Source organism: Quercus lobata, chromosome 8 (assembly GCF_001633185.2).
Source record: "Quercus lobata isolate SW786 chromosome 8, ValleyOak3.0 Primary Assembly, whole genome shotgun sequence".
In the NCBI taxonomy this organism is placed as follows: Eukaryota; Viridiplantae; Streptophyta; class Magnoliopsida; order Fagales; family Fagaceae; genus Quercus; species Quercus lobata.
Genome location: NC_044911.1, coordinates 48,294,577 through 48,307,804, shown reverse-complemented (window position 1 = coordinate 48,307,804; position 13,228 = coordinate 48,294,577). Strand labels below are relative to the sequence as shown.

Below are 13,228 nucleotides of genomic sequence, written 5' to 3'. Positions count from 1 at the left end.
AAGATTAGGCTGGCGTAGGGAGGCCGATGTGTGGAGGCGACATGTGGAGCGATGAGAGTGGAGGGCTGACAAATGGAGGCTGTGAGAGTGAAAGTAAAATGTGTGGGTTATGGGTAGGGTTTTTAAATTTTGTTTTTATATTTAAATTAGGTTAAGTTTAATTAGGTTAATTAGATATCTAATTAGTAATTAGTTTAATTATACTTACTCTAAAAATAAAATGAAAACACGGAAAAGGGGAAAGGGCCGGATCTTATTTCTATAATTGATGGATTCCTATCAAAAACAAGAAAAGACTAGATCATATATGTAAGGTCACAATTTGGTTCCTAAACCCAAAAGGTAAAAGGATCTAAGTCCAAAGAGCCCAATACAATGAATTTGTAAAAAATGGGTTAGAAAACTATGCTTTAATGAGTTGAGTAACAATTATAATGGATCCAGATGACAAAAAAGTAAAGATAAACTGGTTTTATCCAAAGAGAATCGTCATTGACACAATCTGAGGAGATCAGTTCTTGTATATATCACTTGAATTGGATTACAGGCACAGTTCTTGTTGCTATAGTATTTTTCTCTTAATTCTCTGATGCTTATTCTCAGTGCATTCTTTTTCTTTTATACTGCTTCACTCCTTTCATCTCCACCTTTCACGTGTAGATCAGATCATTGGTGTTGATCCATGTACCATCAACACCTTCTTAAAGTCTTTGGGAGTAGCTGTAAAGTTGAAAATTACTATTCATGTATCACTTCCTCATTAATGCGGTCAAAGAGTTAACTACAGAGCATTCAATACAGTAGTGACAACTTTCTCTTAGATATTTCATAACTCCCTTTTGTCCCACGCTTTCATGATGTGCATCCATATCAATAGAATCTCCAAGAACGTTGCTCCAGATGGCAAACCACACCTTCTAACCTTTACTTTGCTCAGCCGAGGAAGTATCCATTTTTAGACCACCTTCTTAGACCATCATGGCCAAATCTCTTCCTTTATTCATTAATGCCTATCTCCATAACAACGTTTATCCGTCTTCGGACTACTAGGCGTCCTCAGACCAGGCCACCGGCCCAATATATACTATTGGGCATATCATCCCTACAATATAATAGAAAAAAAGAAAGGTCCAAATGGTTTTTTTTTTTTTAAAAAAAAAATTGAAAGGGCCAAACATATATGGCAGGCCCAAATATGTATAAGAAGCCTAAGGCCCAAATATTATATATTATTTATTTAATATAAAATATATTATTATGATTCGGTTCGATTTCGATCAATTCGGTGCATTCAAACCTACCACCAAAAACCAAACCGAATATTTTCGGTTTTAAAAATTCAAAACCGAACCGAAACCAAGCAGAAAATTTGGCAACAATTCGACTGGTTTTTTCGGTTCGACGGTTTTGTACATACCCCTAAATTGAACAAAAATAATACTAATAATTTATTTAGTAATCATATACAAAATCAGAAATAATAAATTCTTTATGAAAGGACACAAATCTAACGACAAGGAACTCCCACTAAATGCAAAATTGCAACTCATTACAGACTTATGATTGAGCAGAATTAGCTCAGAAATAACAACTTTTTTTCTTTTTTTTCTTCCCTCAGAATACAGGTTGCACCCAGAATCAAAATTTCATCCTGGCTAAGCACAATGAACCAAAGGAAAAAAAAATTAAAAAATTAAAAAATAAAGAAAGCTCACATGTCAATCCCCATTAGTGACAATAATGTCAATGACAACTCCTGTGTACGGAACTGTAAGAATCTGGTCAAAATTGTTCAAAGCCATTGGCCAATCTCAGAGCGCAACCATATTTTATTTTACGGCTCATTTTCACTCCGGGTCTGGTCCTATCAATGCAAACAAATTATCCCGTGAGTATGATAGAATATAGTGAGTATGATAGAATATAATGGTGATAGTTGAAAAGATTAGCCTTGCTTTATCCTCAATCAAGAACCTAAAAACAGTTAACATATCATTAGAGATAATGCACCCACACAGAATGCCGGGACTTGCAGATAATTCAAAATTTTATATGACAAAATCAAAATCAGGGTTAGTAATATTCTAATGAGGAAAAAATAGATACAGTACATGAAATGGGGGCCACAAAAAAAAAAAAATCACTTATTCTGCAACTTCCGTACACAACCAAAAGAGAAGCTGGCAACTATTTTGGTACAAAGGACTTGAACTAGAATGGATCATGATCATGTAAAGAGCATATCTGAAGTAAACACTGCGTGGAGAAACTATAAAAAGTGAGGGAAGAGTAATCGTACTAGAGTATCTCTTTATGGAACCATTTCCATTGATGGATAGATGTACTGGCCTAAGAATCTCCTGCATCCTTTTAGGCCAATCTGAATTCAATCTCCGCGCAAAATCTTCCACCTCCCTGAGTCAAAAGAAATTATGTAAGATAATATAAACAAGTAATTAAAAGGTAGAATACAAAAATACAAAGAAAGATGCGATTCTTTTTCCATCTAACTAATTATTAGTTGAACTTGTCTCCACAAACTGAATTGAAAACAACTACAATGGGAATGGAAGGATAAAAAAGTAGAAAGGGAAGGGGGTCGCCCGGGGGGGTGGGGGTTGGAAGGCTCCTGTGACAGGGGTAAGGGTCCTAAATCATTGTGCCCATTCCACAAAAATGGGTATGATGATAACTAAAATGAGATTGTCTTATTATCAACTCCCCACCTCAAAAAAAAAAAAAAAAAACACATCAAATTCATCCTTTCCTGTCTGGCAAATTTCAGATGGAAGTGGTAAAACAACCCTATTTCAAATTATTATTCTTCTTCTTTTTTGGATGAGTAAAACCTATTTCAAATTCTATACATATCATATAAATTCCCACTCAGCATAACAGAATAATTGTAAAAGGCCAAACCATTGTCATCCTTGGCAAATTCACAATCCAAGTCTTAAATACAGCATCTTCCTAGAACATCAACACAGTGAGATAAAAACAATGGAAATGCAGTCAGCTTAAGCATCCACATCCGGATCTCATATCTCATCTTATTTTACTATCCCAAAAAGCTACTTTATCAATTATACCATACCATTTTACAATTCTACTCATTAAAATAATATTTCTACACAATAAAATAATATATCCCACAATTACCATCATTTACAATAAAACACATTATTTATTCTTTCTCTCTCTTTATTTCTGTTCAACAACCACAATCACCACCGCCGCCACACTACACACACTTGACACCACTACCGCCACCACCACTAGCAACCCATAATCTACCGTCAACACCCAAAAAAAAAAAAACCCAGGCAGCAAACCCATGCCGCCACCCACTGACCCAAAACCCACTCCGACGGAGCCACAGACACCCACCCCACTGTCAGCCCACCAGCCACAACTATTTCCACCACCTCCACCGTCGGCCCACCAGCCACAACCACAAACCCCAGTAGCTGAACCAAAAAAAAAAAAAAAAACAATCCAACGGCAACACAGCACAGCCAAATCCAGCCAAATCAAAATCAAAATCAAAATCCAAAATCAAAATCAAAATCAAAATCCTAAATCAAAATCAAAATCCTAAATCCAAAATCAAACCCATTTGTTCTCACCAAAACCAAACCCATCTGTTCTCGCCAGCAGCGATGGCGAGAGAGAAAGGGTCGCCCGTCACCGTCTGGATTCATCCCAAACCCGTCATCATCATCATCATCTTCGACCCAAATGCCAAACGCCAAACACCACCCAAACGCCAACCCAAACACCACCCAAACGCCACCCAAATTCGACCCAAACGCCGGAAACCCACGACCTCCACGCCTCCACCACAGCTTTTCTGATCGAGCCTCCACGCCGTTGCCTCCATTCCATTGAAGAAGAGAGAGCAAGAAGAAGAGAAAGCAGAAAGAAAGAGAGAGAAGGAAGAGAGAGAAAAGAAAGAGAAAAAATGAGAGAGGAGAGAGAAATTTACCGAAAATGAGAGAGGAGAGAGAAATGAGAGTATTAAAAAAAAAAAATTTATACCATTCAGCTACAGTACCATCTTACATTTGAGATGGTACTGTAGCTAAATCTCAAAAAAAATTTGGCATATGCAATATGGCCTTCCCATTGTTGAGCAGTTTTGGGGCTTAAGCCCCACTGCTGATGCTCAATAATCCAACTCCGTGCCATCCCCAAGGATATTCTTGTGTAATAGATCAACCAGAGATTAGACAGATGGGGGAATTCATATTAACTTCAACAGATAAAAACTATTTTGAGATCATAAAACATCTACTTGTGCTTGTCTGTTATTCCACAATTTGCTGAGTCCCTTGCGCATCAAGAGTTCTACCAGTATCATGTAAAAACCACCCCCGGACCTTTGTACAAACCAAGACCAGTTTCAATAGTCCAACCTCTTTAAGGAAGCAATAATTGCAACCCTTGTTAAAAATACACAGTATCATAAGTTTGAGGCCTATCAAACATCATTTCTCATTCCATCTCGCTCTCACATACAGAAACCTATTTGGACAAACCCTTCATCCATAGAGCATCAGCATATTTTGTTAAAAGCTAAAGTAACCACCTAGGAAACATGGACACTTCATTTGGAGTGTTGTAGTCATGTCGAACCCGTGTCAGACACAGAACACATCTAGACTTCTACATGTGTGTCCTAGCCACTTCTACAATTTCTAAAACTTGTTTTTGGAAATATAAAGAAAAAACAATTTTTCTTTTATTTTTGAAATAAAAAACATGTTTGGTTAGTTGAAATTAAAAAACAGTTTTTTAAAGAAAAAAATAGAAAAAATACTAAAATATACTAGGATCTGAACTCTAATGCTAACTCATTAAATGAGACAGATTCATTAAATCAAATATGTGTTTCATTGCCTTTTGAAAATTAAAAACTAAAAATAGTTTTTTGCATGTTTTCAGTTTCCTTCCCAAATTAAGTTTTGAGAACAGTTTTTGTTTTCTATTCATTTTGAGTTGCCAAACAAGTTTTTTAGTCTAAAAAATAAAAAATTGTTTTTGGAAACATAAAATAAGGGAAAAAAAAAAGTTACCAAACATACCTTTAGCCTTTATTTCTTTTAAGTTTCAATCTTGAACGCTTATCTAATTATCTTTTATTTATTCTTTTGGATCTTATTCTTGGTTTGTATTCTAATTTCTGGAAAATTATTGAATACTCCGAGAGTACCATAAATGCGTACTCCCTCCTCTCACGTGAATTGTGGGTCCCACCATAAATTTAATTAGTGAGACCCACAATTATGTGAGACGGGAGAGTACGCATTTATGGTACTCCGGGAGTCCTAATTTCTAAACATAATTTATTAGCCATGAATTCACTTTTTTATCCATTATTACTCTTAATCAATATATGTTTAACATTGTATGCAAAAATAAATGCTTAACAATATTTAAAAATATAATTAAAAATATATTTAATAATTAATTAATATGCGCATCCCTATTGTGTTGTGTCCTAATTTTTTAAAAAATTCTGTGTTGCTATGTTGTACCCAAATTCATACCCGTGTCCGTGCTTCTTGGGTAAAAACTCATCAAAGAAAAATTATTGTTTCCTAAACTTTGCTCAAAGTAATATTTCTATTTAATACGAACCAATTTGAGATGAGGAACAAGAACATACAAGTTAGCCCTAAACTGCATGTATGCAGGCATAAATTTTTGTGCACTCACAATGAGGAACACCAGAAACTAAAAATGGAATCCTAATTTATCTTCCCTGTACAAAAGTAGCAAGTGTATTCAATAACCAGAAAATTTGTCTGACTGACCTATCAATTATTTCCTTTAGTGCAGGGTCAATTTCATCATCAATATCACCATCATCGAACTCGACCTTATTTGCGAAAGCATCATCTTCCACATCAAGTAATTTTGATGTCTCACCAGGATGGGGCCGCAATTTATTAACTTCAGCACTATGGCATGCAAAATTAAGACCATTTGAATCCTATAACATGGAAAAAAAAAAAAAAAATCAGTTACTCGACAGCTTTGACAAATGTGTTTCAAGTTTCAATGATCATCCAGGGGGAAAAAGAAGATACAGTGACATGATGGCTCAGACCTTACGGCTTTCTATGGATTCGTCTATAGAAACACTTTTCTGTTGATCTTTTCTTCTCCGGTTCTTCTTTTTATTCTTTGAAGCTTTAACCCCCTTAGAATCTGTGAAACAGAGTTTCCTTACCTCTAATGAGGCCTTTAAAAGGAAATAAAATGGGGAAAGAAAAGGACTAAGAAGCTACACTTCACAGCCCTTTTTTTTTTCCAAAAGAATCTCTAATGATCAAACATACAGTAAAAGGTGGAAGTATGGAATCCAGGAAAACACACTAGCAATAGTTAAGACATGTATATAGGTATTTATAATTTGAGTAAAACTTACTAACTGTATCTTAAGTTTTCTAATTAAATTCAACCATGTGGCCTTGGAAATTGTAACTATAAGCTCCAGTGGCCAATAACCCACATGTTTGAATTTAGTTGGAGAACTTAGGATACAACACCTAAGGAATTGTACTTAAGTTTTTCCCTTAAGCTTTTATGTAGTATAGGAAATGTTATTTTCTTGTACATCATAATCTCAGCAAAAAAAAAAAAAAAAAAACAAACAAAGGATAAATGATACAATCAAATTATTATGTTGTATTACTTTTTTTTTATATAAGTAAGAATCATTAGTGTTGTATTACTAAAAATTAACAAGCCCACGTGATTAATTCAATTTAGCTACATCAAAAATATCATTTACAAAGAAAAAATACAAACAGATATAGTAATCAAACATTGATATGAGGAATTAATAGTGGCACACGTCAGCACCACAATAGATCCCACCAAAGCTCAACTCCCTATATACTTTGATGTGGATCCACAATTAGATGTTGGGGCATCTATGCATTTCAAGGGAACTCCACTGGATTGCTTGTATCAGCTCATGTCTTAATTAGAACTTCTAATCATACATTGTTACCAACCCCCCCACCCCCTTCCCCCTTTTCTCCCCTTTGGATTGCCAATATCAGTTTTTGTCTTACTCTCACTTTTTAGCCAAACATGGTTATCTCCTAGGATGCACAGACACAAACACGGGTACGGGTACGATATGGCGACATGAGAAATTTTTGAAAAATTATAACATGATACGAGAGATAAGAAACTGTTACGACACAAGTACGGCACCCCAAATAAAGTGTCCATGCATCCTAGGTTATCTCTCTCTCTCTCTCTCTCTCTCTCTCAAGCTTTTCTTACTTCAGTTAAAAACTTAAAAACATTCCCAAAAATGAGCCTCTGGAAGATGACAAGAAGTTCAACAACTGGAAACCATGCCCAAAACAGTGACTCTAGAAGAAGACAAGAATCATAGAAAGCAAGTTATTTTTGTTCATTTTGTATTTTCCTAAAATAAATAAATAAATAACCAAACTTGATTCAACATGATTAGGTTGACTTCAGTAAGATAACGACCTAGAAGGGCCTACCTGATATGGTACTCAAATGTGAATCAAGTCAATCTTTGGTTTTTATCTCTATGATGAATTTTGATGCAATCTTGGAACTTCTCTTTAAATGCTTCATCTAGGGCATTTGAGACTTGATATTAAGATCAGAATCAAAATTATTCTTTTATCGATCATCAGTTTTGTAAAGCCAATGAAAAGGCTTCTTTGCATGAAATTAAGAAGTCAATGATGAATCTCATTTTGCCATTCTACCTCTAACCTTTCAAGTTCCTCTTTTGTCTATCTCCAATCTTCTCTATTCTTAGCTCTTCATATTCTAATCCTAATCTCCTGCATTTTCTTATAGATCCCTTCTATTCAGATTAGGATCCAAAAAAAAAATTCCAACCCATGTTTCTCACACCATTTGCTTTTAATTGCAACTTTCAAACATAAAACCCTTCTCAAATAAGACACCACGAAAATCTTGTTGGAGAATAAAAACTAGCATGCCCCAACAACTTACTTTTTTTCCCATAAGTATATTCTTATTTTTCTCTTATTCCAAAGGACTAACATTACAGTATGAGGAGGTTGTGTTAATAGTAATATTAACCTTCAAAATTGAATGGTCAACAGTGTTGTTATACAGGCTCAAAAATTACAGTTTAGGCCAGTCTACATAATTCCAGATAATTGTGTGGAGGTGGTAAACTAGACTTATGAACTAAGCATACAACAAAAAGTAGACAAACTTTCATGTATACCTCCATTTCCTCCATTTATAAATGACAAGAGATCATCAACTGAACGGTCATCCACGTGCTCTTCTTCAGCCTCAACATTCTGTAACATATAGCAGGCTCATTTGTCATCAACCTCAGTATACAGTTTTAGGAATTTAATGGCACATGAACACAATTGCTCAATACATTTGAAGTGCAAATGAATGTCAAACCAAAAATTCACAATTAAGATTTAAAACTGCAGGCTGAAGAATAATATGGAATGGACGATAGCATGTAATGCACAATCACCTTTAGTTTCTCTCTCTCTTTTAGTTCCTTCCTCTTTCTTGCATACAGTCGATTCAAAAGTCGAATGCGTAGGTCATCCGTTGTGTTTTTTAAAGGTTCCAGTTTCTCTTCCTGGATTAATGGATTAGCATTAGAAACAACAAAGACAATAAAAAGGGCACTAAACATATGCAGTTCTCACAAGCACCAGGCACCTCTGTAAGATCATCAGGCAAATGAAATATCTCACGAATCTCCTCAGGGGTTTTCCCTTCTATTATTCGTGCAAGTGCACGACTAGTAAGATCCACCAAAGGCTTTAACTGGAGGCTGTCAGCAGCAGATGTCAACTCACAGAGCTTCTTTGTGTCCATCCTAATGAACTTTTCATCAAAAGACTTGATTTCCTATGCAAAAGAACAGCCTAAAGTCAAACACCCATTTGCATTCAGAGTTGGCCATTCTTAACCGTGTCATCTTGAGTATAAAATTAAAAAGCAAGAAGTTAAATAATTGGTCCAAATATCTCAGATTTTTCTTTCTAACTGGTATATTACATATGTAGTAGGCCTTGAACCCACAATCTCATCTCCATCCCATTTGTATGGGAGGAGAAGGTGCAAGTTAGATATCATTCAAGAGCATGGAAAGAACATAATTCCAATTAAATGGAAAATGAAATTCGGAAACATGTAGAACCTTGGGTGAGTGACCTGTCACTTGATGAAACCTACAGTAATCCAAAATTAAGCTCAACATAACAGGATTAACTTGTTGTGGAAGGGATATTGCATAGTTCTTGGACGATCCCATGCCTTTTTGCGTTATTTCTTGACGTATCATAGGAGAAAAGATGGCAACCTTTTGATCCACTTGTTGGATTGAACCATCAGCAGTCTGAAGCCAGATATAGGACTTCATCATCTGAGAATGCATATTGGCAAAGCTTCAGTATCAGTGTTAACACTAAAATACTGAAAAGTTCATAAAACTGAGGCCATAAAAAGTAAACAGTAACTACAAGAATTAAAAGCTGCTAGAAAAAGGAGCACAACCTTAAACAGAATTAATATCATTTTGAGTCTGACACATTCTATATTATGCTGTGTCATGACTTGATTTTTATTTAATAGAAAAAGAAAGTCACAAAATATCTTTCCTTGTGGTTTGCATCTGTTCAGAAATTGGGTTCACCTGTCCTTCTGAAGGAACAACAGGCCATCTTTCCTTATGGTTTGTTACGGACATCTTTCCTAGGGAAACAACATGCCATCTCTTCCAAAGGACCATCACTTATATAAAGAAAAGCATCAAAATCTGGTGGGAAACACAGGAGGCGGTTGCACAAAAGGCCCTAATTCAGATCTCCTGCCCCTGGAGCTTTGCTAAGGTTGTAAAAAGGTAGCATGGTGTTGGTAAATTTTATGTTCACCAAAAAAAAAAAAAAAAAAAAAAGAAAAAAGAGCATCATTGTCCTCATCACACAATAATAGTAACAATATGATATTTCACTTCCCCAAGGAGCAGAAGCCTTAAAATCTGTCTTCACCTCACCCCACGCCCTAGGCCCTAACAACAAAGTGGATAATTTCAACTCCCCGCAATACACATACACATACACATGAACTGCAAATTTTCACTCTCACAACCTTCCAACTTTGTACAATTAAGATTAAATTGAACGTTCATTCCCCTGGGTATTAATTATTAAATCTACTTTAAAAGTATTGCCTGGTCTTTTATGGATAGAATTCATTGTTGATCATATTAACTATATTGATTGTCTTTATTTCTTTCTATTTCAAATCTCAATCCAACTACATAATTGCATGGAATATCCTTTAAACCCCTAAGCCTTAATTTACTTTTTGGAAACTAACCCTCTATAACCTACTGATACCCACAATTCTCAAGGTGCCTATGTAAACTTGGCATGCATTTACACATATTATGTTACATGGGCATCCATGATCATACATATAGTGTTAAAAAGATACAGATCCATATTATATGGTTTGACAAGTGAACAGCGCATATAAATTTATGTGCAATGATTATATCACGACTATATAATTTGCCTCATACCAAGGCAAAAAGACACAACGTTTGTTTGTGTGTGCACATGCATGTGTGTACGCGTTTTTAAAAAGACCAGAGATCAATATTCTATGGTTTGACGATTAAATTGCATGTATAAAGTATGCACAATAATCAGAAGAGATCACAACCATACAATTTGCCCGCCAAGGTAAAAAGAAAAACAAATAACAGTGAATGGACCACTCAAAATTTAGAAAACACTACCCCTTAATTGACAAGGAGCCAAGAAAATAAAAGGCCAAAAGAAAGCAGTAAAATCCCAAGGAAACTCCAGTGACTGAAAAGGAAATGAATGAAACAGAAAAAGCATCATACCTCGGGTTTAATAACTGCCATATCAACTTCTGACATCTCCCAATTATTCTAAAACACAAAGAAACATGAATAAATAAAGCTCGTTTGCAATAGAAGTACAAATCTGTTTCCTAAAACTCAAAAGCTCCAAGAAGGCCAAATGACAGCTGTCGTTCCTAAGTAATCAGAGCACAACACAAGCCATAATGGACCAAGCCCATCAATAATATAACCAGCCTCATGTCCTGATCAATATCTTTGGATTCAAAGTTGAACTGGCAAAGCAGGAAAAGTATGCAACCTTGCCAACCACAAAAGGCACAGATGCACGCTTCGAATTTCAACGATAAGTACCCAGACGAACAACAAAGTGTCAATTCATGCCCAGTGTTCTACAAATTTGCAGAAATCAATATTCAAATATTTGCAAGGAAAATAACATTAATGGGGAAAAAATGCTGAATCAAATACACAGATTTGTATCCTCATAACCTAAACAAAATGCCAAACACATGCACACATTTGTGTTTGTGCTGTGTTCATTCACTTCGTCTATACAAAATGGAGCCAATAGCTAAATCTCCTAATTTGAAGATTGAAATAATACCAATTATCAATTTATGCAATCCAATTCTACCTACGCAAAGAAATATGAAACTACCAACTTGATAAGTAAATTCTTTTTTTCAAACGATTTACACATCTCCAAAGCCAGCATCCTGTATCAATATTCCCCATTCTGGCAAAATTATTCATGACCCTTGATATTCACAAGGGAATTTTCACCTACACATCCTAGCTGAAGCACCATGACTAAAAACACGGAACATATAAGTGACATAGCAGAATGCGCCACAAGTTCGATCAATCGATAGGATATTGTCAATGCAAATCTCCACTGTTTCTGAAGCATCTTACATAAATATACTCACCAGCATATAAGATCATCAACTTTCAAATAAATTTATTAAAACAAACATGCAACAAGAGGTAGCTGACTATTTTTCATATTTACTATATAGAGGTAAAAAAAAAAAGACCCTTAAAAGGGTATGTAGCTGAACATGGCCTCTTTCTAATCTTTCAACAGGTTAAAATCTGCCATTTACTAACTTGCCACTCGCACATATCAGCAATTGCACTTCAGCCCAGGCCTTTTTCTTAGTGGTCAATTTGATAACTCTCATCAGTGTTGGGGGGGGGGGGGGGTGGGGGGAAGGGGAAAGTCCCTTAAATTAAATTAAGCCACATAGTTGATAGTTGCATAATTGCATTAGGCTGATTTTAGTGAAATTTCAGTGTCCCCCCATATCTTATTCCTTACATAATTGAACAATCCACATTTCAAGATTTTTAATTTCTTTCTTCTTCTTCTTTTTCCTTATCATTCCCCACACTTTTCTCAGCAGCCAAACATTCCTAATCAGGTACCAAACAAAACGAATACAAAATAACAGAACAAAAGAAAAAATTGCCCAAACAACAGGGTATTAACACAATAACCTCAATTAATTACCAGCCCATAAATGAACACTAATGAAAGGCTCACAATATTACTTTTTTTAAAAAAAAAAAAAAAAAAAAAAAACCCATGAATCAATCAATAAAAGAAAAATACAATACAATACAATACAATAAAACCCAATAGAGGCTTATAAATGTCTACATATGCAAACAGATAGTATTACACATACATGTATGTATGCATTTACATATGCATGTGAAAACGACATGTATGATATACCTGTGACTTTTGAGTTGAGGAAGAAGAAGAAGAAGAAGAAGAAGAGGATTGAATGAATTTTCACAGAGAGAGAGAGAGAGAGAGAGAGAACTGAGCTTTGAATTGCTTTCAGGAATTGTGGCGGTTGTACTTGTCGGCGAATCCAAACCAAAGTACTATGAGAGATGGATAGACACAGAATGTTTTGTTTTTTTTTTTTTGGTTTTTTTAAGAAAGAAATTTTTTTTAAGGAAATGTAAAAAATATGTGACTGAAACTAATTTTGATTTTGATTTTGATTATTATTATTTTTTATTGTGTGTGTGGTGATGGGCAAATGAGGAGGGTGAGTCTTCCCCATTGATGTAAAACGTCGCCGCACAGACACACAAATTAGGGTAAAAAGTTAAGGATAAGGATTAAGGACCAGTTTTTAGTTAAGTTGTTTAACATTTTGTTTTCTTTTTTTTGCTATTAAAGAAAAAAACAGGTTGTTCTATTTTCAGAGCTTTTATTTTTTTTAAGAAGATTTTTCAAAGTATGGGTCCGTTCTATTATAATCATTCTTTGTCTTATAATAATTTATGTTTTTCTTAATGTTT

At 35.0% G+C, this 13,228-nt stretch overlaps 1 protein-coding gene across 4 annotated transcripts; it reads right to left on the bottom strand.

Annotated features, from left to right (window-relative positions):
• Window positions 1–1,468: 1,468 nt before the first annotated feature.
• On the bottom strand, window positions 1,469–12,888 carry LOC115955586 (SKP1-like protein 21). 4 transcript variants are annotated; one of them, XM_031073763.1, is made up of 11 exons: window positions 12,648–12,887; window positions 11,205–11,295; window positions 10,925–10,972; window positions 9,209–9,433; window positions 8,725–8,916; window positions 8,531–8,641; window positions 8,261–8,339; window positions 6,113–6,213; window positions 5,817–5,995; window positions 2,300–2,415; window positions 1,680–1,864 (listed from the first exon to the last, which is right to left on the bottom strand). In XM_031073763.1, the coding sequence occupies exons 3-11, from the start codon at window positions 10,958–10,960 to the stop codon at window positions 1,848–1,850; spliced, it is 1,056 nt and encodes a 351-aa protein (XP_030929623.1). In that variant the 5' UTR covers window positions 10,961–10,972; window positions 11,205–11,295; window positions 12,648–12,887; the 3' UTR covers window positions 1,680–1,847. The 4 variants fall into 4 exon arrangements, with proteins under 4 accessions (XP_030929625.1, XP_030929622.1, XP_030929623.1 ...); XM_031073765.1 differs by having other exon boundaries at window positions 1,469–1,858; window positions 10,925–11,295; window positions 12,648–12,888; XM_031073762.1 differs by having other exon boundaries at window positions 1,469–1,864; window positions 10,925–11,295; window positions 12,648–12,886.
• Between the last annotated feature and the right edge of the window lie 340 nt (window positions 12,889–13,228).

Excerpts from the sequence above, each read along its gene's own strand:
- LOC115955586 (XM_031073763.1), bottom strand. The coding sequence starts at position 10,960 with ATGTCAGAAGTTGATATGGCAGTTATTAAACCCGAG. Across the intron at positions 9,434-10,924 it reads TGGCAGTTATTAAACCCGAG|ATGATGAAGTCCTATATCTG; the intron begins GTATGATGCTTT and ends ATGCATTCTCAG. Across the intron at positions 6,214-8,260 it reads TATAAATGGAGGAAATGGAG|ATTCTAAGGGGGTTAAAGCT; the intron begins GTATACATGAAA and ends TCTGTTTCACAG.